Raw genomic sequence first — 27,816 nt, 5'->3', positions numbered from 1 at the left:
AAATACTGCCGCCTTTGTCTCCTTTTTTCTCGCATGTTTTCCCTTGGAGTTCCTCCCCCTGCGGCGTTGGGCGGAGTTTCATACCGAAACAGACGCTTCTTTTGTCGGATCCGTTTCAACCTGACTCCCTGGGGTTTACGGCTGAAAGATAGACACTTAAACAGCCCTAAAATAATTAACACGAATACCTTGATTTTTAGTATCAACGCTGGTTTCTAACTGTCACGAAAGGTGAGTGAAAAGTTGTGTTTTGACGACGTTATAAGCGATTTTCAAGTCGTGTCTCCCCCAGTCTTTGTAACACTCATGGCGGCTCTGCAGTGAGAGCTTTGGGGCAAGAGCAAACAGATGCGCCCGCTCGCGTATCTGTTTTTCAGGAAATCCTCACTTTATAAGCGTTTCTGAAATGTGCACTTACTCTTTTTGGTAGCTTATAAAACCACATGGATAGTTAATTGTGCAATCTCCTCCAAATTATACCATTAAAACGACTTTTCACAAAATAACGAATTATACTACCAAACTGCACGTGTCATACACATCCAGGCTGCTAATTAAGTCGACTGAGTGTTTTTTTTATGTAACATTTCGTGGTATAATTTTATTTTAAAAAATGTGTTCGGTAAGAATAATTTTCTTGCCAGCGGAAGCTGCGTTTTGACTCCTGCCGGAATAAGGGCGCCATTACTGGGGTAGGAAGCAGAAAACGGTCGGTGTTCCCAAGACAAATTTATAAGGCTATGACTAGCCTTGACTCCAAAATAGAAGTACATTACATTAGCAATGCCACGGCCCCTCGAAATATTTGAATGCAGTATATGATGAGCATTTTATATATTTTCATAGTTTTAGATATTCCCTAAATGTAACGGTAGATGGGAAACGCATGCATGTGGCAAGTTTTTTTTTGTGTGCAATGTAGGCCTATGTTCTCGAATAAGTTTGGAGGATCTGTTGCGTGTTCCGAAGTTTGACCTTATGAGCGGGCCATAACACTGTAGCCTATACACCGAGAAAGCAGCGCCTCGGTCGGGTGCACAGCTGCGCCACCGATTGGGGGATACGGACAGGGGGTAGGCGCGCACTTTCTGGCTGTTCGATTCCGCCATGGAATGTTCAAGCTGTTCCAACATTCTATTCCCTTCTCTAAAACGCTCCCTCCGCCTAGACTATCTAGCCTATATACCAAACCAGTCGCGGTTAGTTAGGCTTTCGGTTAGGGGCCCGATGGAAAATAAGCAGAAAAATGGCCTGGCCGCGGAACTAATCGGTCCCTAGGCCCTTGATCATGACTCCGAGGTCATTGGACCTCGGTGTCTTCTGTACGGGAGTTAAGAGCCCTGTAGCTTGGTCTGAACATTAACACACGCTCGCGGTACAGTTTTGGAAGCATAAGGACCTTATTTTCATATCTGCAATAGAAAATAATTCTGCTGCTATTGAAAAATCACACGTTGAAACAAACCATTGATCGGTCCTACAATTATATTGTGTGCCACTGCCCTGAAGTAGGCTACGCAATGTTCTCTCATATGATAAAGGTTGGATAGATAGATATATAGGATGGACTTGGGCGAGGGTCCATGTAACGCTTATTAGTCTAATGATCTAATACACTGATTAAAATATAATCATATAATGTTAGTTTCAATCTCTTACGTTCTCTATTTTCTGATCCACTTGTTTAAATTGAATAATATAAAACTGTTTTTAATTGACACATTTTCTACACTGTAAAATTGAGATTTTGATATTGTTGTGATAATTTTCTAAATAATCTTTATTCATTTGAAAATGAATGGTACTGTCACTGACCGTGAAGCCATGGAGTTGTGTACATCAGTCCCTACAGGCTTCACTTCAAATTCACTACAATGTTATCCTCAATCCCCTGCATATGCCAACACCTTGCACAGAGAGTCTAACAGCTAGGCCTAGCCAATATGTCGAAATGGATGGTTAATTTACTGCGTAATGTCATGGTGTTTTAGTACAATTCCAATGAAGTAGCCCAATAGGCCTAAACATATTATCTTGTGAATGTAGCCTAATGCACGGATTGCGTCGAAGGATTGTGCATCCCAGGCACATCGGCGGCCCCGGAACCCCTGTGATGTGCAGCTTGCAAAGTAAAGCCCTGTCTGAGCAATTTTACGGTCCATTATTATAACCTATTGCAGGTCTAGAGTAGACACTCGCCTCTATACGATGAACGAGTAGCTTAAATTAGCGGTATAGCTGAGAGGAATGCATAGCCTGTAACGGAGACGATGCCCCTGTTTTGGGATAACCTATGCAGCCTTCATTCCTCCCATCCTCGAAGACATCACCGATAGATGTGTGAAAATAGATTTTATGCTAGGCTACCAACCACGTCATGTCAGATCAGGAATTATTTCTGTAACCTCATTGGTCACCAGTGATCATATATATACACTGCTCAAAAAAATAAAGGGAACACTTAAACAACACAATGTAACTCCAAGTCAATCACACTTCTGTGAAATCAAACTGTCCACTTAGGAAGCAACACTGATTGACAATAAATTTCACATGCTGTTGTGCAAATGGAATAGACAACATGTGGAAATTATAGGCAATTAGCAAGACACCCCCAATAAAGGAGTGGTTCTGCAGGTGGTGACCACAGACCACTTCTCAGTTCCTATGCTTGCTGGCTGATGTTTTGGTCACTTTTGAATACTGGCGGTGCTTTCACTCTAGTGGTAGCATGAGACGGAGTTCACAACCCACACAAGGGGCTCAGGTAGTGCAGCTCATCCATGATGGCACATCAATGCGAGCTGTGGCAAGAAGTTTTGCTGTGTCTGTCAGCGTAGTGTCCAGAGCATGGAGGCGCTACCAGGAGACAGGCCAGTACATCAGGAGATGTGGAGGAGGCCGTAGGAGGGCAACAACCCAGCAGCAGGACCGCTACCTCCGCCTTTGTGCAAGGAGGAGTAGGAGGAGCACTGCCAGAGCCCTGCAAAATGACCTCCAGCAGGCCACAAATGTGCATGTGTCTGCTCAAACGGTCAGAAACAGACTCCATGGCGGTGGTATGAGGGCCCGACGTCCACAGGTGGGGATTGTGCTTACAGCCCAACACCGTGCAGGACGTTTGGCATTTGCCAGAGAACACCAAGATTGGCAAATTCGCCACAGATGAAAGCAGGTTCACACTGAGCACATGTGACAGACGTGACAGAATCTGGAGACGCCGTGGAGAACGTTCTGCTGCCTGCAACATCCTCCAGCATGACCGGTTTGGCATTGGGTCAGTCATGGTGTGGGGTGGCATTTCTTTGGGGGGCCGCCAGCCCTCCATGTGCTCGCCAGAGGTAGCCTGACTGCCATTAGGTTACAGAGATGAGATCCTCAGATGCCTTGTGAGACCATATGCTGGTGCGGTTGGCCCTGGGTTCCTCCTAATGCAAGACAATGCTAGACCTCATGTGGCAGGAGTATGTCAGCAGTTCCTGCAAGAGGAAGGCATTGATGCTATGGACTGGCCCGCCCGTTCCCCAGACCTGAATCCAATTGAGCACATCTGGAACATCATGTCTCACTCCATCCACCAACGCCACGTTGCACCACAGACTGTCCAGGAGTTGGCAGATGCTTTAGTCCAGGTCTGGGAGGAGATCCCTCAGGAGACCATCCGCCACCTCATCAGGAGCATGCCCAGGCGTTGTAGGGAGGTCATACAGGCACGTGGAGGCCACACACACTACTGAGGCTAATTTTGACTTGTTTTAAGGACATTACATCAAAGTTGGATCAGCCTGTTGTGTGGTTTTCCACTTTAGTTTTGAGTGTGACTCCAGACCTCCATGGGTTGATAAATTTGATTTCCATTGATAATTTTTGTGCGATTTTGTTGTCAGCACATTCAACTATGTAAAGAAAAAAAGTATTTAATAAGAATATTTAATTCATTCAGATCTAAGATGTGTTATTTTAGTGTTCCCTTTTATTTTTTTGAGCAGTATATATATAAGCAAAAAAAAGAAGCGTTCTCTCACTGTCAACTGCGTTTATTTTCAGCAAACTTGTGAAAATATTTGTGTGAACATAAGATTCAACAACTGAGACATAAATTGAACAAGTTCCACAGACATGTGACTAACAGAAAGGGAATAATGTGTCCCTGAACAAAGGGGGGTCAAAAGTAACAGTCAATGCAGCTGGTGGCCACACCAGATACTAAGTACTGTAGTGCATCTCCTCATGGACCGCACCAGATTTGCCACTCAGGAGTGGTCCTTGAATTGCTTCTCTTCCCACAGACACGTTTGCGAATTATCCCTGCTTCACTCCTCACACAGCCGTTGGATAGGTCTATAATGCTGATATGCTATAGTCTACTTTACAGTCCCTTGCCCACAGTAGCTTACAGGTAATGGGTACACAATTTAGTGGGCTGCTGAAGGTTTAGTCTGGCTTTGGTGTATAATGGGGCTGCAAAATAGTGGTGATGCAAATTTGGAGGGTCGGTCAATATAGGACATTTATTTACTAAATAAACTAAAGTAAAAAATAAAAATAAAAAGTAACATAATAGCATTTATATACAGGGGTTCTACACTATGACTATGCAAGGTGTTCACCTAGGCTACTGCAGTAGAACTTTGCAGCAGACTGACAGGGATTCTTCATCTGGTTGTGCTCATAACACATCATGGTCGTTTTAAGAGTGTATGCCTATAGTCTGAAGTTGCCAAGGGGAAACTTGTGCACAGTGACGCCTGTTATACCAAACATTAGGAACACCCCATGGCAACTGCATGGCCTATTGGTTAGCCTACTTGTAGTGAAGACGTCTGACCTTCGTCAGCTGAATAATTGGCATAACGTGCACCCTCTCCGTGTCAATGTTTTTGAACATATTTAGTCGTGGACATAACCATAGGATTAACGTACTAGAACCCTTGGTTGGAACGTCGAAAGTCAGTTCTTGAATTTGAGAAATCTTGATTAATATCTTTACGTATTGGAATATCTACCTACAAATTACCTCAACTAACCTGTACCCCGCACACTGACTCTACCGGTACCCCTGTAATATAGCCTCATTACTAACCTGTACCCCGCACACTGACTCTACCGGTACCCCTGTAATATAGCCTCATTACTAACCTGTACCCCGCACACTGACTCTACCGGTACCCCCTGTATATAGCCTCCACACTGACTCTACCGGTACCCCTGTATATAGCCTCCACACTGACTCTACCGGTACCCCTGTATATAGCCTCATTACTAACCTGTACCCCGCACACTGACTCTACCGGTACCCCTGTATATAGCCTCATTACTAACCTGTACCCCGCACACTGACTCTACCGGTACCCCTGTAATATAGCCTCCACACTGACTCTACCGGTACCCCCTGTATATAGCCCGCACACTGACTCTACCGGTACCCCTGTATATAGCCTCCACACTGACTCTACCGGTACCCCCTGTATATAGCCTCATTACTAACCTGTACCCCGCACACTGACTCTACCGGTACCCCCTGTCTATAGCCTCATTACTAACCTGTACCCCGCACACTGACTCTACCGGTACCCCTGGAAATAGCCTCATTACTAACCTGTACCCCGCACACTGACTCTACCGGTACCCCTGTATATAGCCTCATTACTAACCTGTACCCCGCACACTGACTCTACCGGTACCCCTGTAATATAGCCTCATTACTAACCTGTACCCCGCACACTGACTCTACCGGTACCCCTGTATATAGCCTCATTACTAACCTGTACCCCGCACACTGACTCTACCGGTACCCCTGTAATATAGCCTCATTACTAACCTGTACCCCGCACACTGACTCTACCGGTACCCCCTGTAATATACCCCGCACACTGACTCTACCGGTACCCCTGTATATAGCCTCATTACTAACCTGTACCCCGCACACTGACTCTACCGGTACCCCTGTATATAGCCTCCACACTGACTCTGTACTGGTACCCCCTGTATATAGCCTCCACACTGACTCTGTACTGGTACCCCTGTATATAGCCTCCACACTGACTCTACCGGTACCCCTGTCTATAGCCTCATTACTAACCTGTACCCCGCACACTGACTCTACCGGTACCCCTGTATATAGCCTCATTACTAACCTGTACCCCGCACACTGACTCTACCGGTACCCCTGTATATAGCCTCATTACTAACCTGTACCCCGCACACTGACTCTACCGGTACCCCTGTATATAGCCTCATTACTAACCTGTACCCCGCACACTGACTCTACCGGTACCCCCTGTATATAGCCTCCACACTGACTCTACCGGTACCCCTGTATATAGCCTCATTACTAACCTGTACCCCGCACACTGACTCTACCGGTACCCCTGTATATAGCCTCATTACTAACCTGTACCCCGCACACTGACTCTACCGGTACCCCTGTATATAGCCTCATTACTAACCTGTACCCCGCACACTGACTCTACCGGTACCCCTGTATATAGCCTCATTACTAACCTGTACCCCGCACACTGACTCTACCGGTACCCCTGTATATAGCCTCCACATTGACTCTACCGGTACCCACTGTAATATAGCCTCCACACTGACTCTACCGGTACCCCTGTAATATAGCCTCCACACTGACTCTGTACCGGTACCCCCTGTAATATAGCCTCCACACTGACTCTACCGGTACCCCTGTATATAGCCTCATTACTAACCTGTACCCCGCACACTGACTCTACCGGTACCCCCTGTATATAGCCTCCACACTGACTCTACCGGTACCCCCTGTATATAGCCTCATTACTAACCTGTACCCCGCACACTGACTCTACCGGTACCCCTGTCTATAGCCTCATTACTAACCTGTACCCCGCACACTGACTCTACCGGTACCCCTGTAATATAGCCTCCACACTGACTCTACCGGTACCCCCTGTAATATACCCCGCACACTGACTCTACCGGTACCCCTGTAATATAGCCTCCACACTGACTCTACCGGTACCCCTGTAATATAGCCTCCACACTGACTCTACCGGTACCCCTGTAATATAGCCTCCACACTGACTCTACCGGTACCCCTGTAATATAGCCTCCACACTGACTCTACCGGTACCCCTGTAATATAGCCTCCACACTGACTCTACCGGTACCCCTGTAATATAGCCTCCACACTGACTCTACCGGTACCCCTGTAATATAGCCTCCACACTGACTCTACCGGTACCCCTGTAATATAGCCTCCACACTGACTCTACCGGTACCCCTGTAATATAGCCTCCACACTGACTCTGTACCGGTACCCCCTGTATATAGCCTCCACACTGACTCTACCGGTACCCCTGTAATATAGCCTCCACACTGACTCTACCGGTACCCCTGTAATATAGCCTCCACACTGACTCTACCGGTACCCCTGTAATATAGCCTCCACACTGACTCTACCGGTACCCCTGTAATATAGCCTCCACACTGACTCTACCGGTACCCCTGTAATATAGCCTCCACACTGACTCTGTACCGGTACCCCCTGTATATAGCCTCCACACTGACTCTACCGGTACCCCTGTAATATAGCCTCCACACTGACTCTACCGGTACCCCTGTAATATAGCCTCCACACTGACTCTACCGGTACCCCTGTAATATAGCCTCCACACTGACTCTACCGGTACCCCTGTAATATAGCCTCCACACTGACTCTACCGGTACCCCTGTAATATAGCCTCCACACTGACTCTACCGGTACCCCTGTAATATAGCCTCCACACTGACTCTGTACCGGTACCCCCTGTATATAGCCTCCACACTGACTCTACCGGTACCCCCTGTAATATAGCCTCCACACTGACTCTGTACCGGTACCCCCTGTATATAGCCTCCACACTGACTCTACCGGTACCCCTGTAATATAGCCTCCACACTGACTCTGTACCGGTACCCCCTGTATATAGCCTCCACACTGACTCTACCGGTACCCCCTGTAATATAGCCTCCACACTGACTCTGTACTGGTACCCCCTGTATATAGCCTCCACACTGACTCTGTACCGGTACCCCCTGTATATAGCCTCCACACTGACTCTGTACCGGTACCCACTGTAATATAGCCTCCACACTGACTCTGTACCGGTACCCCCTGTATATAGCCTCCACACTGACTCTACCAGTACCCCCTGTCTATAGCCTCATTACTAACCTGTACCCCGCACACTGACTCTACCGGTACCCCTGTAATATAGCCTCCACACTGACTCTACCGGTACCCCTGTATATAGCCTCCACACTGACTCTGTACCGGTACCCACTGTAATATAGCCTCCACACTGACTCTGTACCGGTACCCACTGTAATATAGCCTCCACACTGACTCTGTACCGGTACCCACTGTATATAGCCTCCACACTGACTCTGTACCGGTACCCCCTGTATATAGCCTCCACACTGACTCTGTACCGGTACCCCTGTAATATAGCCTCCACACTGACTCTGTACCGGTACCCCCTGTATATAGCCTCCACACTGACTCTGTACCGGTACCCCCTGTAATATAGCCTCCACACTGACTCTGTACCGGTACCCCCTGTAATATAGCCTCCACACTGACTCTGTACCGGTACCCCCTGTATATAGCCTCCACACTGACTCTGTACCGGTACCCCTGTAATATAGCCTCCACACTGACTCTGTACCGGTACCCCCTGTATATAGCCTCCACACTGACTCTGTACCGGTACCCACTGTAATATAGCCTCCACACTGACTCTGTACCGGTATCCCCTGTATATAGCCTCCACCTTGACTCTGTACCAGTACCCCCTGTATATAGCCTCCACATTGACTCTGTACCGGTACCCCCTGTATATAGCCTCCACACTGACTCTGTACCGGTACCCCCTGTATATAGCCTCCACATTGACTCTGTACTGGTACCCCCTGTATATAGCCTCCACACTGACTCTGTACCGGTACCCCCTGTAATATAGCCTCCACACTGACTCTGTACCGGTACCCCCTGTATATAGCCTCCACACTGACTCTGTACCGGTACCCCCTGTATATAGCCTCCACACTGACTCTGTACCGGTATCCCCTGTATATAGCCTCCACCTTGACTCTGTACCAGTACCCCCTGTATATAGCCTCCACACTGACTCTGTACTGGTACCCACTGTAATATAGCCTCGTTATTTTGTGTTAATTTTTAATTATTTTTTACTTTAGTTTATTTGGTCAATATTTTCTTAACTCTCCTTGAACTACACTTTTGCTTAAAGGCTTGTAAGTCAGCATTTCACGGCAAGGTCTACACGTATTCTGCACCTGTGACGAAGATTGCTTTGATTTTGTGGTTCCAGATTCTCGAGGAATCGGGTCAGTTGAGCTGCCCACAGACGCTGCACCATGAATGGCAGCAGCAGTGTGCCCTCTGCCTCCCAGACCATTCAGATAAAAACCGAGCCAGGTAGGTTAAATAATCAAACCACCATTCATCAACCACAAGCTATATCATTTCTTCTAGTCATAGTTTTGTAATTTTGTGTATCCTTCCGTCATGCTTATGTAATTACATGTAGGTGTATGTTTTTTATCTTGTAACGTTGTGTTGAATTCTGGTTGACTTTGAAAGATCAATGTGTTTGACATTTGTATGTCTGTCAGTTGTTTATCTATTCCAGGGTCAGCTTGAGGTTTATTGTGTCTACTAAAGGGTTGATGTTGCTTGATGTTTGTCTGTTTTAGTTGTGGATGCTTGGAGTAAGGAGGACTGCCTCACTCTTTTGGAGAGGATTCAGAGCCTGTTGCCTGATGGTGATGCCATGAAATACAAAACCACCGAGTCCCACTTTGACTGGGAGAAGGTCTGCTTCGGAGACTTTACTGGCGACATGTGCAAACAGAAGTGGGCGAAGGTGTCTACTGAGGTTAGCCAATCACAATTTCAGCCAATCACAAAAGCAGAAAATCTATTTTCTGTGTGGAGGGAAGAGTGTCCCAGTCTGTCGTCTCTATCTACTGGAAAAATGGCACTATGAAAATGTTTACAACAGAATTTCTGTTTTTTATCTTTGATACTGTCTTCAGGTGCGGAAGTTTAGGACTATGACAGAGCTCATAGTCGACGTCATTGAGTTTGTGAAGAACCCTTACAAAGGGAAGAAATTGAAGGTAAAGAATCACATTTGACCTTGTACTCATGACCTTTGACCGTGTACTCATGACCTTTGGCCTTGTACTCATGACCTTTGGCCTTGTACTCATGACCTTTGACCTTGTACTCATGACATTTGACCTTGTACTCATGTCATTCCATGAAATACTAGGGTTATTTGGAGGATGAGACTTGATCACTGTTGCCAATCTCACGCCTTCTACCATATGAATGGCAATTGTTCTGTTTTCCACCCTATTAGACACACCCAGACTTCCCAAAGAAACCCCTTACACCGTATTTCCGGTTCTTCATGGAGAAGCGAGCCAAGTATGCCAAGATCCACCCGGAGATGAGCAACCTTGACCTCACCAAGATTCTGTCCAAGAAATACAAGGAGCTCCCAGACAAGAAAAAGGTGATGGTCAACTCTACCCTGCTCTTTCGTTATGCCTTTGGGATCATCTTTATTTAGTTCAAAGCGGCTCTCGCCTCTAAACATGGCATCACTGTATAGAAAACTGAGAGTGGGATGTGAATACACTTACCTGAACGAATTACTTTCTTTTCTTGCTTCAAATTTGATCGCTTTCTGTACAGCTACACATCTTCAATTGTAGCGGCTCTGTTAGTTTTTCAGTTAATAGGGTTACTCTCTGTTCCCCACAGCAAAAGTACATCACAGAGTTTCAGCGAGAGAAGGAGTCATTTGAGAAGAATATGGCCCGATTCAAGTGAGTGGCATTTTCTGTCTCTTTCAAACCTGTTTACAAGTTACTCAGTGTTTGGTGGCCAAATTAACTTCCTCCACTGGATAATAACCAACACTTTCCAAAGCTGACTAATTTCCCTTGGGAAAAAAAACCCTGCAGGTGATCACCCCTCTATCTGTTTGTTGAAAGGGTATACCACCCATATACAGCTGCCTTAATATCTTTGCTCTTGTTCACGTCCAGAGAGGACCACCCGGAGTTGATCGAGGAGAGAAAGAAGTCGGACCTCCCTGAGAAGCCCAAGACGCCCCAGCAGCTGTGGTACAACCATGAGAAGAAGACCTACATGAAGCTCCACCCTGATGTGAGTGTTTGCAGAGGACCCATCCAGCTAAGTCTGGGATTTTGCTGAATGGAACTGTTGAGTGTTGTGCTTCCATTAATTCACCCTCAAAAGAAAATGTCCCTGTTGGAGTCCTTTGTGGTGAATGCTTTTCCTTTCTCTGGGGTTACCAGGTGAGCCAAAAGGAGCTGAAGGAGGCTCTGAGGAGACAGTGGTCCCAGCTCTCAGACAAGAAGAGACTAAAATGGATCAGCAAGGCCCTGGAGCTGCAGAAAGACTATGCGGTAAGAGGTTAGAGGTGAAGGGTCAAGAGTAAATATTCAATAGTATAGCACCTTGTCAGGACACAACTTGGTAATCCTTTACTACCTTTTCCTGGAAGAGTAAACCAGCACATTTTCATCATGTGTGATATACACTGCCTAGAGAGTAACATGCACATTTCTAAATAAATAGTATTTAATCCCTTTTAGGAAAGTCACAATCAATTACAATTTCACAGATTAAGTCTTGATGAGGAGAAATTGTCCATAATTTCTCATTGTCAACCACAACGTTTGATTGAATCTATGGTTCTCACTACAGGGCAGTATGAAGGTCTACCAAGAGGCCCATCCAGATGCTGAGGAGCATGTCAAGTCCGTCCTCACCAAAGCCGAGCGGCAGCTCAAGGACAAGTTCGACGGCAGGCCAACCAAACCACCGCCGTAAGTTGCTTGATCGGAGTCACCTTGATCGGACCTTGTACTCGTGACATTTGACCTTGTACTCGTGACATTTGACCTTGTACTCGTGACAAGGTCCTTCCGTGGTCCTTCTGTAGCTCAGTTGGTAGAGCATGGCGCTTGTAACGCCAGGGTAGTGGGTTCGATTCCCGGGACCACCCATACGTAGAATGTTTGCACACATGACTGTAAGTCGCTTTGGATAAAAGCGTCTGCTAAATGGCATATTATTATTATATTACATTATTTGAATGAAAGAATAGTGGGCAAGCGGAGAGAGGGTAGAGGAATGTATAGGGGCACAGAAAAGCAACTGAGGTGGCGCTCAAACCCCCTGTCGCCAGGAAATATGTGGTCCAGTGTCGCCCGCGCTACCACTGCCAGACCCCTGTGGTCTCTAGACAGTTCTGTAAAGACCAAAAGGGATTTTTGCCCTCGTAATTTTTTTAAATCCAGAGATTATGGATAGGATATCCTTTATTTATTTGCAAACAGTAAGTTAGCTCTTGGTTTCTGTGGGGTTTAAAGACATGTGGTGTAGTTGAATTCTATGGCGCTGAGCTAATGGTTTTCGGGTCTTCAGGAACGGTTACTCCCTATACTGTGCCGAGCTGATGGTGACCATGAAGGATGTTCCCAGTACGGAGCGTATGGTGCTGTGCAGTAAGCAGTGGAAGGTGATGACGCAGAAGGAGAAGGACATGTTTCAGAAACGCTGTGAGCAGGTCAGTCTTGTTCAGCTCCATTCATGAGGAAATGCAATGAAACACCAGTATTTTCTTTTTCATTTCGTAAACAAGTCCTGGACTTGGTCCTCTTCTTTTTAATAGCTGCTTCAAGTATTTTGGCCTCTATTGATTTCAATTGTTTGTTTTTTGCTGCCATGTCATGCTGCTTCTGGGAAACCTTGCAGAAAATATAGATAAATACCTGTTTATAGAAGTGTTGTGAAGGTTTAAAAGGATTTCTGTCATGATAACAAAGTTGTTGTTTTTTTGTCATTCACAAATCTGAGCAATGCTCTTGGTGTTTCTGACAACAGAAAAAGAAGCAGTATGAAATTGACCTACAGAGGTTTCTAGAGGTAAGTAGAACTGAATATAACCATATCTTTAGTACTGTACATATCACACTACACATGCTTAGCTGACCTGAGTTTTAGAAGTGGAAGTCTATGAAAGCCTCTGTCGGTTCTGTTTCCCCAGAGTCTCCCAGAGGAGGAGAGGGACCGCGTGATGACGGAGGAGAAGCTGGGGGGCTCGCGGCTGGGCATGGGGGCTGCTGGCAGCCCGCATGGAGCCAAGTCCCCCTCCGCCAAGGTGGGTCTCACAAAACTACAACAGGTATGTCACCACCTATCAGCCACTTGGCAAGTTGGGATATAGCTTTCTAAGTTACAGTGAACACTTTTTTCACCTGGTCAGGCACAAGTAAGGTTTACTAAGCGGTTCATATGTCGGGTCATGGGGATGTTTGAGCTGTTAAGATGCAGTGAGGGTGGATCGTTTACATTTTAAAGCAGTGGATGCTGGTGGAAGGAGCTATAGGAGGACGGATTTATTGTAATAGAAAAATGGAACCGTTTCAAACACAGTTTGATATCCATTACAATGAGCACGTCCTCCTATTTCTCCTCACACTAGCCTCCTCTGTTTTAAAAGTGTACTAGGTACACAATGTATATGTCACCTGCATTGACGCCAGGTTTGTCTCTATCGCATTCCTTCAGGAGCGCTGTCGCGAAGCTGAGCTGGAGCACTGGGTGCACGCTGGCCTGACGGCGAAAGAGAAGCGTGACGGCAAGAAGAGGACCAAAATCCCCGAGACGCCCAAGACTGCCGAGGAGATGTGGCAACAGAGCGTCATAGGAGACTACCTGGCCAAGTACAGGGTGAGCGAGCAGCATTTTGTGTCCGCAAAACAGCCCTAGATAAAAACATTTTTTTATAAACTGTAGGTCCATATACATTTTTATAGTTTTCTAGGTTTAGTGTTTTACATTTATATTAAAGTAGTTATCTTTTCCAACAACATAACTTTAAAACATTTTTTAAACACGGTAAACCTTGGTGCGTCAATTCCAATTGGCTCGTGGGCCTGTTGTGGCCTACGGGCTGCCAGTTGAAGACTCCTGCCATACTGCATCTAGGAATGCGTTTTAATCCATAGAGTCCTAACGTTTAAAAATTCTGTGTCCTGTGTCTTGGGGTTAGAGTGACCGCAAGAAGGCCCAGAGTGCTATGGAGTCGGCTTGGAAGGCCATGGAGAAGAAGGAGAAGATCCCGTGGATCAAGAAGGCGGCCGATGACCAGAAGCGATACGAGGTTCAGTACCGGCCCGTGGTCAGTGACCAGATGTTTTGACCGCAGATGTTTTGACCGCTGTCTTCTTCGGTTGTGCTGAAGAAATGTCAAAATGTTGGTCGCCCTCCCCTGCCTTTCTCTTTCCTCTCTCTCCGCCATCCCTCTTCGTTGCACACCCTTCTCCAAGCTACCCCCGACGGAGTATGGAGTTGGTGGATCCGTCCCGTCTGAATGCGTTTGCGTGATCTAAGTTTTACTTGTTCTTCTTTGTTTCTTCTGCTTTCTGTACCAGAGTCTTTTGCGTGTTTGTTTGCTGGATGTCACTGTTTGCACACTGTTGACGTATGTAATGTGAGGGCCTCCCAAGTGGCACAGTGGTTTAAGGCACTGCATCGCAGTTGCTAGCTGTGTCTCTAGAGATCCTGGTTCGAGTCTGTCGCAGCTGGCCGTGACCTGGAGACTCATGGGGCGGCGCACAATTAGCCCAGCTTCGTCCGGGTTAGGGGAGGGTTTGGCCGGCAGGGATGTCCTTGTCCCATCGCACTCTAGCGACTCCTGTGGCGGGCCGTGCGCAGTGCACTCTGACACGGTCGCCAAGTGGACGGTGTTTCCTCTGACACGTTGGTGCGGCTGGCTTCCGGGTTAAGCAGGCATTGTGTCAAGAAGCGGTGTGGCTTGGTTGGATCGTGTTTCGGTGAACGCGTGGCTCTCAACCTTCGCCTCTCTCTCGAGTCCATACGGGAGTTGCAGCGATGAGACAAGACTGTAACTACCAATTGGATACCATGAAATTGGGGAGAAAAAGGGGTAAAAAATAAAAGTATGTAATGTGTATTTCTATTGATTATCAACTGTCCCAGAGTGTAATTTTCATGGGCATACCATTAACCCCATTGCTGACCTGGGTCAAATACTTGATTTAATTTGCCCGATACAATGGAGCCCCCGTATTCCAATTATTTGACATATACAGTACACCCAGGTGTGTGTGTGTGTGTGTGTGTGTGTGTGTGTGTGTGTGTGTGTGTGTGTGTGTGTGTGTGTGTGTGTGTGTGTGTGTGTGTGTGTGTGTGTGTGTGTGTGTGTGTGGACTGTGCTCGTGGTGTAATGACAGTTCTTCTCCCACAGAGGGAATTGTTGGAGTCTAGAATGCCCCAGTCAGGAGCAGGCCAGAGGAAACCCAAGTTTGAAGGGGAGCCCAAGAAGCCACCAGTGTGAGTATCCACACGCCGACTCTTTTGAGTGTTATTGCTATTACTGGTGTCTTTTTATCATATGGTTTCTTTTCTTGGCTTATCCTGGCCCATGTTCTTTTTCATTTTCTCTGTCTATTTGCTCAGTCCCTTTCCCCCAAAACAAGCACCAAATGTGTGTATCTACTGGTTAAAAGGGGAATAATTGTTGCTTTCTAATGCTGCTAGCTGTATGTCTCAACTCCCACTATAAAGAGAACAAACACCCTGTTGAAATCGGAGTAATGGTGAACAATGCTGAGAGAGACGCACCTGTTTCGCGAGGCTCAAATGGGCTTGGCAGTCCTTTTCATTTGGCAGCATATCAACTGCAATCATTTCTGTAATCAGCGCTTTGTTAAAGATGTGTGTAGTTCTTTGTATCTGTGGCAAATCATTTGAAAGATGCTGCATATCCCCACTAATATTACAGCGTTGTTGCGTTAGGTAGGCCTATTTTGTTAAATATTTTCCTTTAGGATGAGGAGTGGGACCTGTTAGTGGTCGTTTTGTGATAACTGCACTGTGATTAAAACATGTAAAAACATTTTTTTTTTTTTTCTTAATGTTAAGTATTACATTTCATTCAAACGTTCACACCCTTAGTTTGTATTGACTGATCTGTGGGTGTAATTAATCCTGAATTAAACCATTCTCCCTCTCCCTCTTTCTCCACAGGAGCGGCTACCAGATGTTCTCCCAGGAGCTGCTGACCAACGGCGAGCTAAACCACTTCAGCCTGAAGGAGCGCATGGTGGAGATCGGCAAGCGCTGGCATAAGCTCAGCCAGAGCCACAAGGACAAGTACAAGAAACTGGTGGAGGAGCTGCAGATTGAGTACAAGGCCGAGCTGGAGGCTTGGGTCAAGGTAGGGGAGGGTAATCTTTGGGTCAAATAATGACTATTTGTTAGGCAACTTTCCGAAGGTGAATAATCAAATAAGCATTAAAAAATCAAACTGAACGAGACAGATTGCGTAAGGCGACATTGATACACGAAGCAAACTTATAACCTGTGTTGTATAAATAAATAAATAAAATCATTAAACAGTTGAAATGATGTTATCAGAGCCTTTGGAAGAAAACAGAATTTATTTAGTCATTTCTTCCCCCTTACCATTTTTCCCTCTTTCTTTCTCTTTTCCCCTTCAGTCTCTCTCTCCCCAGGAGCGAGCTGTTTATAAAGAGTTCTCCACCACAGTGAGTTGCACTCTCTCATATGTTATTAACATCCCACTCAACCCTCATTCAAGATAGCACTTCATATACAATGCCCCAAACTTTTTTACAGTAATGACCTGGGGAATAGTTACAGGGGAGAGGAGGGGGATGAATGAGCCAATTGTAAACTGGGGATTATTAGGTGACTGATGGTTTGAGGGCCAGATTGGGAATTTAGCCAGGACACCCCTACTCTTACGATAAGTGCCATGGGATCTTTAATGACCTCAGAGAGTCAGGACACCCGTTTAACGTCCCGTACGAAAGATGGCACCCTACACAGGGCGGTGTCCCCAATCACTGCCCTGGGGCATTGGGATATTTTTTAGACCAGAGGAAAGAGTGCCTCCTACTGGCCCTCCAACACCACTTCCAGCAGCATCTGTTCTCCCATCCAGGGACTGACCAGGAGTAGTGGTATGCAGGGTGGTATGCTACTGGCAAACATACATTCATGCTATAACCCTTCAAATTGTATTTGTCACATATGCCGAACACAACAGGTGAAATGCTTACTTTACAAGCCCTTAACCAACAATGCAGTTACGAAAAATAAGTGTTAAAATCCCGTTAGCGTCAACATCCGCTGAATTGCAGAGCGCCAAATTCAAATTAAATTACTAAAAATATTACATTTTCATGAAATCACAAGTGCAATATAGCAAAACACAGCGTAGCTTGTTAATCCACCTGGCGTGTCAGATTTCAAAAAAGCTTTACAACAAAAGCTATCCAAGCGTTTATGTAAGGACATCTCTCTCAGTAGACAAAACATTACAAACGCTAGCAGCAAAGTAGATTGGTCACGAAAGTCAGAAAAGCAGTAAAATTAATAATGTCTGCTCCATGCTGTTGCACATACAAAACTCTGCTGGCACCCATCCATCCACTGACACGATGTGATCCTTCTTGCTAATTTTTCAGAATAAAAGCCTGAAACTGTCTAAAGACTGTTCACACCATGTGGGAAGCCATATGAAAAGGAATCAGGTTGATATCCCTTTAAATGGAGGGAAGGCATGCAATGGAACAGAGAAGTTTCAGGAAAAACAGCACTTCCTGGTTGGTTCAGACAATATTTTGATAGAAAACACTCTAAAGTTTCCAAAACTATCATAATCTGACAATTATATGCATATTCTAGATTCTGGGCCTGAGAAATAGGCAGTTTCATTTGGGTACGTTTTTCATCCAAACATCAAAATACTGCCCCCTACACTCGAGGTTAAGTAATAAAAATTTTAAAAAGTAACAAATAATTAAACAGCAGAAGTAAAATAACAATAGTGAGGCTATATACAGTGGGTATATAGTACAGAGTCTATGTGTGGGGGCACCGGTTGAGGTACTTGAGGTAATATGTACATGTAGGTAGAGTTAAAGTGACTGCATAAGTCGCTCTGGATAAGAGCGTCTGCTAAATGACTTAAATGTAATGTAAATGTAGCAGCAGCCTAAAAGAGGAGGAGGGGGGGTGGGGGTCAATGCAAATAGTCTGGGTTGCCCTTTGATTAGCTGTTCAGGACTGGGGGATACCTAGTCAGTTGTGAAACTGACTGCCTTTAACTGAAATGCGTCTTATGCATTTAACCCAACCACTCTGAATCAGAGATGTGTGAGGGGCTGTCTTAATCGACACCCACGTCTCCGGCGCCCGGGGAACAGTGGGTTAACTGCCTTGCTCAGGGGCAGAATGACAGATTTCTACCTTGTTGCTGGATCGAATCCCCGAGCTGACCTTTCGGTTACTGGTCCAACGTTCTAACCACTAGGCCGCCCCAGGAATCTTATGGGGTAGAATCTGTTACGACGCCTTTTGGACCTACTGCTTGCTGTGCTTAACAATGTTTAGGGCCTTCCTCTGACACCGCCTGGTATAGAGGTCCTGGACGGCAGGAAGCTTGGCCCCAGTGATGTACTGGCCTGTACGCACTACCCTCCGTAGTGCCTTGCGGTCGGAGGCCAAGCAGTTGCCGTACCAGGCAGTGATGCAACCAGTCAGGATGCTCTCGATGGTGCAGCTGTAGAACTTCATACTCCTGCTATAACCCTTATCACTAATGCTATTATAGTTGTATTCCCCATTCACATCCTTCATATTCCATAGCTACTCTTCTCTGTAGCTGGAGTACTAAAAGCTGACACCAAATATATTTGATTTAGATGAGTAAATGAAATTGCCTTGTTCTGTCGTTGATGATGTGACTGCAGTAGTGACTATCTGTATGCACAAGCATCTAACGTTACTGCATTTGAATGGGGGGTAAAAACGTGTTAGCATCTAGCTACTAATCATCATTGCTTTGAGCTTGAACCGTGTTTGCGTGCTGCCCACCCTCCATCTTTGCCGCCCTGTTCTCCCTCTTTGTTCTCTCCCTCCACACCTTCCTCCATCTATTCATCCTCCTCCTAATCCCCCCCGCATGCAGAAACGGCGGAGCACCACCAAGGCGCGGGGAGCCCAGGGGGCCAAGGTGTGTTTGATGGCGACAGTGAAGGGGAAGGTGGTAGGTGCCAGAGCCGCAGCAGAGGTCGGAGGGGGCAAGCGGGCCATGGCGTACCGGGCCAAGGTAACTCCGCCGCTCTCGCCAGACTGCTTCTCTCTCACACACGGAGAAGCATTAGTCACACTTACACACTCACTTACACACAAACACTCAGACTTTGAGGCAGCTGCATAGGTGGTGGTCAGACTGTGGTACCCTGTGCTGTGTGTGTGGGCTCCTGCAATTTTTAATGGTTTAGGATTAGTTAAAGCAGGTGTTCCCATGCCTGATCCAGGGGCCCCCCAGGTGCTAAACAGTATAATTATTTGAATCAGCTGTGTAGTGCTAGGGCAAAAACCAAAACATGCACCCAGGGGGCTCGCAGTACTGAGTTAAGGTAGATCATCAAGACCCGGATTCCTCTGTGGGCTTTAGTCGTTCTTACTCTGATTGTGTTTAACTTGTCATCTTAAGGTGTTTTGTGTGCGTGGTATTTGTTATGCTATCATGTTTGTCCTGTAATTGTGTATTCCATGTGCTGTTATAAATGTATATGCTGTGCACCATTCTGTAAACGTGTGAGTTTCTCCAGCAGGATACGTCCGACTCGGACGAGGATGATAAGACTGACTCGTCAGACTCTGATGATGAAGAATCGTCTGGCAGCTCCGACAGCGAAGATGATGAGGTGAACAGCACTATGCTTTAGTGTAGACTTGGGTCAAATACATAAGCAAAAATATAAAGTATTTGATGTGTTCTTAGTTTACCCGAGTTTGCATTTTGAGAGATCTGATTGGACTATTCGATTGTACTAGGCTAAATCAATCACCGCACTAATAGTCAAATGGATTTGACCCAGATGTTCTACCATCCTCTAGAATGACGACGACCCATCCGAGGGCTCCAGCAGCTCTTCCTCAGAGGACAGCAGTGACTCGGACTCAGATTAGCCGCCCCCCCCCCCAAATAGGAGGGGCTGTGCGGGACACACCCCCTCGCGAGTCAGGCTCCGTTACAGCGGCGTCATCAAATCGCTCTCACACAGGCTGCTCCCACCTCTTTCTCACAAGGAGAAATGAGACTGGAGAAAGCGAGACGAAATAAAGGGAGGAATGGAAAAGTCATGCTCCCCCTGTTGGCCTGGAGCACTTCTATTCAACTCGGACGAGATCTTTTACAGGGGCTGTTACACGTTCAATGCCTTTCTAGGTGTTTATTATGAACTTGTTGCAACTTTTTTTTTTTTTTTTTTAAACTTAAGGACATTTCTAATTAAAGTGGTTGAGGCTTTTTTAAATGTTTTTGAACAAGACTGGTTTCTACAGAGTTTTTGACTGGGAGGGGCATATTGAGGAGTTTGACGTTTTTTGTCCTAACAGTCCATGCAGAGGAAGGACTGTTGCTGCTTTCCCTCCATTGAAACATCTGGTCAAACCCTCTAAAATAAAATGCACTTTTTTCTTGTGAATTCTTCTTGTGTGATTTCCACCGTTAGTTGATGTTTATTTATAGAGCGTTAATGTAAGGAGTATGCTCAGCAACTGAAATGGCAGCCTGTTCCATATGGTACACTACTTCTAGCCATAACCAAGTACGTAGTGGGAAACTAGTCTTATCATTCCTGAGCTCTGTCACCGAAGGAAATAACATGCATCCACGACTTGACTGGTAAGAGCTTCAGACCTGGGCATGACATTTCTATGAAGGGACGATCCACAAAATACAGCTATACTTTCCCCCACTAACCTTGGCAAATGGGTGTTCCAGATCCATCACTCACTGAAAGCAAGTCTAAGAAGCAGTAGATCTATTTCTCGGCCGTTTAGATGGTACACTAATTCTCTACACTAGCTTGTTTTGTTAGGCAAACTATTAGAATATTTGCAACCAGGAAATGGATTTATGCATAGTCCACCTTTTAAATTGTTTTATCAATGTCAAAACTAAGTCATGCAATTTTCCATTGCTCATACTGTCTACGTAAAATGTACATAATTCACAAAACAAAAAGGACATTTTGTTTTTATATAGACATATCAATATTTAAAATCTCCAAACTTGTCTTTCCCCAGATATAATACACATACACACATCCCCTGTACCAGGAGTGATACCAATAAATAAACACTCGGCCACCTGTGCACAATGCATTTACATTGTTTTGTAGACTTGCAACAAGCATTCAGAACAGCCCATGGATCCTTACAAATGCATTCATTATTATAAACCCTGTAAGGTCGGTGTCCACAACATAAAAACATCCGTTTATTTATGCATTGGATGTATCTCAATCCACCTATGTCACACTTTCAGATCTGCGGTGAAAGGCGGCTAGCGCCTGTTTGTCAGACCATAAGACATCCTGTGGCATCCGAACAGTTTGGCTTACATACTATTATGAACCCTCTATGGAAAGATGACTCTCACGAACAGGTACATGTCGGTTGTTTTTGTCTGAAGGGCCCCTGGTACCAGTTGAAAAAAGGTTAGATACATGTAAACATTTTTAAAAACAAAAATCCTGATATTTCACATAAAGGGACAGACACTTCAGAACAAACTTCCTTTACATTTTTTTTTTTGGTGGGGGGCTAGCTGTTTCTTCTTTTTTTTGGTGGGGGCTAGCTGTTTCATGTAGTGAATGTTATACAATGTGTTTGCATGGGCTAAAAGTAGTAAGGCCCCATTTCTTTCTTCTATCAAATAATTTACTTTCTTTTCATACTTCAAGGGGTCTTATAGTAAAATGATCCTTGGTAATGACCTTAAAACAATTGAATTTAGCTTTGCCTGGGGAGTGTCAAGATGGGAGGCACGGTGACTTCATCACAGTGCCCTCAGTCATCTAGTGTAAATATAAATCCTTGGCATTACCCTATTCTCTTCCTGATCGGCTACATAAACGGTGACTTCATCACAGTGCCCTCAGTCATTTCAACACATTTCATTTTCTGCTTCTTCCCTAAATACTTCTTGCATAGTTTGGAGCTGTGCTTTGGGTCATTGTCCTGTTGTAGGAGGAAATTGGCTCCAATTAAGCGCCGCCGGTATGGCATGGCAAAGTGGAGTGATATCTTGGAGGAAGGCTACCTTTTACCCTGTACAAATCTCCCACTTTACCACCACCGAAGCACCCCCAGACCATCACATTGCCTCCACCAGACCATCACATTGCCTCCACCATGCTTGACAGATGGCGTCAAGCACTCCTCCAGCATCTTTGCTTTTTTTTTGCGTCTCACGAATGTTCTTCTATGTGATCCGAACACCTCAAACTTCGTTTGACCATAACACTTTTTTCCGATCTTCCTCTGTCTAGTGTCTGTTCTTTTGCCCATCTTAATCTTTTATTTTTATTGGCCAGTCTGAGATATGTCTTTTTCTTGAGACTGGTGTTTTGCGGGTACAATTTAATGAAGCTGCCAGTTGAGGACTCGTGAGGCGTCTCTTTCTTAAACTAGACATTCTAATGTAACTTGTCCTCTTGCTCAGTTCTGCACCAGGGCCTCCCACTCTTTCTGTTCTGGTTAGAGCCAAAATGATCAATTAGCCTTTTAAAATGATAAACTTGGATTAGCTAACTCAACGCGCCATTGGAACACAGGAGTGATGGTTGCTGATAATGGTTACAACATTAATGTCTACACTGTATTTCTGATCAATTTGATGTTAATTTGAATTAACAAATGTTTTTTGCTTTTCTTTCTAAAAAAGGACATTTCTAAGTGAGCCCAAACTTTTGAATGGTAGTGTATATACAGAACTAGTCTAAAATCTGGACACATCTACTCATTCCAGTTTCCCCCTTTTTCCCCTCTATTTTCTACATTGTAGAATAATACTGAAGACATCAAAACTAGGAAATAACATAAGTTGTAGCAAACAAAAAAAACTGTTAAACAAATCTAGAGATTCTTCAAAATAGCCAACCTTTGCCTTGATGACAGCTTTTCACACTCTTGGCATTCTCTCAACCAACTTCACGAGTCACCTGGAATGCATTTCAATTAACAGATGAGCCTTGTTAAAACTTAATTTGTGGAATTCTTTACTTCTTTTCTAATGTGTTTGGATGCCAGGGAGGGGTGGACCCAGCCATGACTAAGCATCTTTAGTGTCAGCTACATAATAACTCTGAATTGTATGTAAGGGTTAGGCTGCTTGGGTTGACTAGTATAATTATTGCAGTAATTCATCGATATTAAATAAAGATGATTGTTTGAAGAAATTACAAAAGTCTCTCGCAATATTCATTTCCACACCACCTGCTTGGGCCAAGAAAAATGACATGACTAGACATTAAACTGGTGGAAATCTGTCCTTTGGTCTGAGGAGTCCAAATGTGAGATTTTTGGTTCCGACTGCCGTGTCTTTGTGAGACGCAGAGTAGGTGAACGGATGATCTCTGCATGTGTGGTTCCCACTGTGAAGCATGGAGGAGGTGGTGTGATGGTGTGGATGTGCTTTGCTGGTGACACTGTCAGTGATTTATTTGGAATTCAAGGCACACTAAACCAGCATGGATACCACAGCATTCTGCTCTGGGACAAATCTCTGAATGTCCTCGAGTGGCCCAGCCAAAGCCCGGACTTGAACCCGATCGAACATCTCTGGAGTGATCTGAAAATAGCTGTGCAGCAACGCTCTCCATCCAACCTGAGCTTGAGAGGATATGAAGAGAAGAACGGGAGAAACTCCCCAAATACAGGTGTGCCAAGCTTGTAGCGTCATACCCAAGAAGACTCAAGGCTGTTATCGCTGTCAAGGGAGCTTCAACAAAGTACTTGAGTAAAGAGTCTGAATACTTGTGTAAATGTGATCCTGCAAAAATGTATGAAACCCTTTTTATTTATTTTTATTTTGGGGTATTGTGTGTAGATTGATAAAAAACAATCTATACACAATACCCCATAATAATTTTAGAATAAGGCTGTAACGTAACAAAATATGGAAAAAGTCAAGGGGTCTGAATACTTTACGAATGCACTGTATATGGGATTGGAAATTATGCAGACAGTTACATTGATAGAAGCCACAATCTGCAATATGAAAGCTACCCCTTAACTTAATTTGTGGAATACTAAGTATCACGATAAATGCTTTTATCAAACCCATAATGTAAATACACAACATGTAGATAGTGATTTGGCTACAACCATTGGGTGGCCAGACAGCTAGGGGGCAGCTTAGCCTATTGTGGAATGGGGAAATAATGTATTGTTAATTCTATGCTTTGAGATATGTCAATAATGCATCATTTATAGCTTTTACTATGGAGTAGCGTCCACTCTTTACAAGGTGTCAGGAGTACGAGCCCACAATGTGTGTAAATAATAGGGATGTGTCAAATATCCAAATGGACATTTCTTCAGAAATATTAGTCAGTAGTTGTGGTGCGGTCAGTAGTTGTGTGGTTGTGGTCAGTAGTTGTGTGGTTGTGGTCAGTAGTTGTGTGGTTGTGGTCAGTAGTTGTGTGGTTGTGGTTCAGTAGTTGGTTGTGGTTGTGATCAGTAGTTGTGGGTCAGTAGTTGTGGTGCGGTCAGTAGTTGTGGTGTGGTCAGTAGTTGTGTGGTTGTGGTCAGTAGTTGTGTGGTTGTGGTCAGTAGTTGTGTGTCAGTAGGTTGTGGTTCAGTAGTTGTGTGGATGTGGTCAGTAGTTGTGTGGATGTGGTCAGTAGTTGTGTGGTTGTGGTTCAGTAGTTGTGTGGTTGTGGTCAGTAGTTGTGTGGTTGTGGTCAGTAGTTGTGGTGCGGTCAGTAGTTGTGGTGCGGTCAGTAGTTGTGTGGTTGTGGTCAGTAGTTGTGTGGTTGTGATCAGTAGTTGTGGTGCGGTCAGTAGTTGTGGTGCGGTCAGTAGTTGTGTGGTTGTGGTCAGTAGTTGTGGTGCGGTCAGTAGTTGTGGTGCGGTCAGTAGTTGTGTGGTTGTGGTCAGTAGTTGTGTGGTTGTGATCAGTAGTTGTGTGGTTGTGGTCAGTAGTTGTGGTGCGGTCAGTAGTTGTGTGGTTGTGGTCAGTAGTTGTGGTGCGGTCAGTAGTTGTGTGGTTGTGGTCAGTAGTTGTGTGGTTGTGGTCAGTAGTTGTGTGGTTGTGGTCAGTAGTTGTGTGGTTGTGGTCAGTAGTTGTGTGGTTGTGGTCAGTAGTTGTGGTCAGTAGTTGTGTTGTGGTCAGTAGTTGTGGTGCGGTCAGTAGTTGTGTGGTTGTGGTCAGTAGTTGTGGTGCGGTCAGTAGTTGTGTGGTTGTGGTCAGTAGTTGTGTGGTTGTGGTCAGTAGTTGTGTGGTTGTGGTCAGTAGTTGTGTGGTTGTGGTCAGTAGTTGTGGTGTGGTCAGTAGTTGTGGTTGTGGTCAGTAGTTGTGGTTGTGGTCAGTAGTTGTGTGGTTGTGGTCAGTAGTTGTGTGGGTGTGGTCAGTAGTTGTGTGGTTGTGGTCAGTAGTTGTGGTAGTTGTGGTGGTCAGTAGTTGTGGTGCGGTCAGTAGTTGTGTGGTTGTGGTCAGTAGTTGTGTGGTTGTGGTCAGTAGTGTGGTGGGTCAGTAGTTGTGGTGCGGTCAGTAGTTGTGGTGTGGTCAGTAGTTGTGTGGTTGCGGTCAGTAGTTGTGTGGTTGTGATCAGTAGTTGTGGGTCAGTAGTTGTGGTGCGGTCAGTAGTGTGTGGTGTGGTCAGTAGTTGTGGTGCGGTCAGTAGTTGTGTGGTTGTGGTCAGTAGTTGTGTGGGTGTGGTCAGTAGTTGTGTGGTTGTGGTCAGTAGTTGTGTGGTTGTGGTCAGTAGTTGTGGTGCGGTCAGTAGTTGTGTGGTTGTGGTCAGTAGTTGTGTGGTTGTGGTCAGTAGTTGTGTGGTTGTGGTCAGTAGTTGTGTGGATGTGGTCAGTAGTTGTGTGGATGTGGTCAGTAGTTGTGTGGTTGTGGTTCAGTAGTTGTGTGGTTGTGGTCAGTAGTTGTGTGGTTGTGGTCAGTAGTTGTGTGGTTGTGGTCGGTCAGTAGTTGTGGTGCGGTCAGTAGTTGTGTGGTTGTGGTCAGTAGTTGTGTGGTTGTGGTCAGTAGTTGTGGTGTGGTCAGTAGTTGTGGTGTGGTCAGTAGTTGTGTGGTTGTGGTCAGTAGTTGTGGTGCGGTCAGTAGTTGTGGTGTGGTCAGTAGTTGTGTGGTTGTGGTCAGTAGTTGTGTGGTTGTGGTCAGTAGTTGTGGTGCGGTCAGTAGTGTGTGGTTGTGGTCAGTAGTTGTGTGGTTGTGGTCAGTAGTTGTGGTGCGGTCAGTAGTTGTGTGGTTGTGGTCAGTAGTTGTGTGGTTGTGGTCAGTAGTTGTGTGGTTGTGGTCAGTAGTTGTGGTTGTGGTCAGTAGTTGTGTGGTTGTGGTCAGTAGTTGTGGTGCGGTCAGTAGTTGTGTGGTTGTGGTCAGTAGTTGTGTGGTTGTGGTCAGTAGTTGTGTGGTTGTGGTCAGTAGTTGTGTGGTTGTGGTCAGTAGTTGTGTGTGGTTGTGGTCAGTAGCTGTGTGGTTGTGTGGTTGTGGTCAGTAGTTGTGTGGTTGTGGTCAGTAGTTGTGGTGCGGTCAGTAGTTGTGTGGTTGTGGTCAGTAGTTGTGCGGTTGTGGTCAGTAGTTGTGTGGTTGTGGTTCAGTAGTTGTGTGGATGTGGTCAGTAGTTGTGTCGATGTGGTCAGTAGTTGTGTGGTTGTGGTTCAGTAGTTGTGTGGTTGTGGTCAGTAGTTGTGTGGTTGTGGTCAGTAGTTGTGGTGCGGTCAATAGTTGTGGTGCGGTCAGTAGTTGTGTGGTTGTGGTCAGTAGTTGTGTGGTTGTGATCAGTAGTTGTGGTGCGGTCAGTAGTTGTGGTGCGGTCAGTAGTTGTGTGGTTGTGATCAGTAGTTGTGGTGCGGTCAGTAGTTGTGTGGTTGTGGTCAGTAGTTGTGTGGTTGTGGTCAGTAGTTGTGGTGCGGTCAGTAGTTGTGTGGTTGCGGTCAGTAGTTGTGTGGTTGTGGTCAGTAGTTGTGGTGCGGTCAGTAGTTGTGGTGCGGTCAGTAGTTGTGGTGCGGTCAGTAGTTGTGTGGTTGTGGTCAGTAGTTGTGGTGCGGTCAGTAGTTGTGTGGTTGTGGTCAGTAGTTGTGGTGCGGTCAGTAGTTGTGTGGTTGTGGTCAGTAGTTGTGGTGCGGTCAGTAGTTGTGTGGTTGTGATCAGTAGTTGTGGTGCGGTCAGTAGTTGTGTGGTTGCGGTCAGTAGTTGTGTGGTTGTGGTCAGTAGTTGTGTGGTTGTGGTCAGTAGTTGTGGTGCGGTCAGTAGTTGTGTGGTTGTAGTCAGTAGTTGTGTGGTTGTGGTCAGTAGTTGTGTGGTTGTGGTCAGTAGTTGTGTGGTTGTGGTCAGTAGTTGTGTGGTTGTGGTCAGTAGTTGTGGTGCGGTCAGTAGTTGTGGTGCGGTCAGTAGTTGTGTGGTTGTGGTCAGTAGTTGTGTGGTTGCGGTCAGTAGTTGTGGTGTGGTCAGTAGTTGTGGTGTGGTCAGTAGTTGTGGTGTGGTCAGTAGTTGTGTGGTTGCGGTCAGTAGTTTTGGTGCTGTCAGTAGTTGTGTGGTTGTGGTCAGTAGTTGTGTGGTTGTGGTCAGTAGTTGTGTGGTTGTGGTCAGTAGTTGTGGTGCGGTCAGTAGTTGTGTGGTTGTGGTCAGTAGTTGTGTGGTT

General features: G+C 45.6%; 1 protein-coding gene across 4 annotated transcripts; it reads left to right on the top strand.

Annotated features, from left to right (window-relative positions):
* The first annotated feature begins 35 nt into the window (after positions 1 to 35).
* LOC124009662 (nucleolar transcription factor 1-A-like) lies at positions 36 to 20,640 on the top strand. 4 transcript variants are annotated; one of them, XM_046321685.1, is made up of 20 exons: positions 36 to 231; positions 9,354 to 9,460; positions 9,739 to 9,920; positions 10,081 to 10,164; positions 10,410 to 10,565; positions 10,817 to 10,881; positions 11,104 to 11,224; positions 11,377 to 11,487; positions 11,789 to 11,910; positions 12,512 to 12,653; positions 12,971 to 13,012; positions 13,134 to 13,271; positions 13,658 to 13,819; positions 14,142 to 14,270; positions 15,360 to 15,445; positions 16,142 to 16,331; positions 16,615 to 16,662; positions 19,113 to 19,253; positions 19,762 to 19,857; positions 20,051 to 20,640. In XM_046321685.1, the coding sequence occupies exons 2-20, from the start codon at positions 9,400 to 9,402 to the stop codon at positions 20,120 to 20,122; spliced, it is 2,148 nt and encodes a 715-aa protein (XP_046177641.1). In that variant the 5' UTR covers positions 36 to 231; positions 9,354 to 9,399; the 3' UTR covers positions 20,123 to 20,640. The 4 variants fall into 4 exon arrangements, with proteins under 4 accessions (XP_046177641.1, XP_046177645.1, XP_046177643.1 ...); XM_046321689.1 differs by having other exon boundaries at positions 62 to 231; positions 13,134 to 13,247; XM_046321687.1 differs by having other exon boundaries at positions 62 to 231; positions 14,142 to 14,252.
* Positions 20,641 to 27,816: the final 7,176 nt, after the last annotated feature.

The sequence above is a fragment of the Oncorhynchus gorbuscha genome, linkage group LG22 (genome assembly GCF_021184085.1).
Source record: "Oncorhynchus gorbuscha isolate QuinsamMale2020 ecotype Even-year linkage group LG22, OgorEven_v1.0, whole genome shotgun sequence".
Taxonomy (NCBI): domain Eukaryota; kingdom Metazoa; phylum Chordata; class Actinopteri; order Salmoniformes; family Salmonidae; genus Oncorhynchus; species Oncorhynchus gorbuscha.
The sequence above is the reverse complement of the archived record's forward strand: the minus strand, read 5'-3'. Positions and strand labels throughout refer to the sequence as shown.

Coding starts and splice junctions, on each gene's coding strand:
- LOC124009662 (XM_046321685.1), top strand. CDS start 9,400: ATGAATGGCAGCAGCAGTGTGCCCTCTGCCTCCCAGACCATTCAGATA. Junction 9,461..9,738: donor TCAGATAAAAACCGAGCCAG/GTAGGTTAAATA, acceptor TGTCTGTTTTAG/TTGTGGATGCTTGGAGTAAG. Junction 13,820..14,141: donor ACTACCTGGCCAAGTACAGG/GTGAGCGAGCAG, acceptor TCTTGGGGTTAG/AGTGACCGCAAGAAGGCCCA.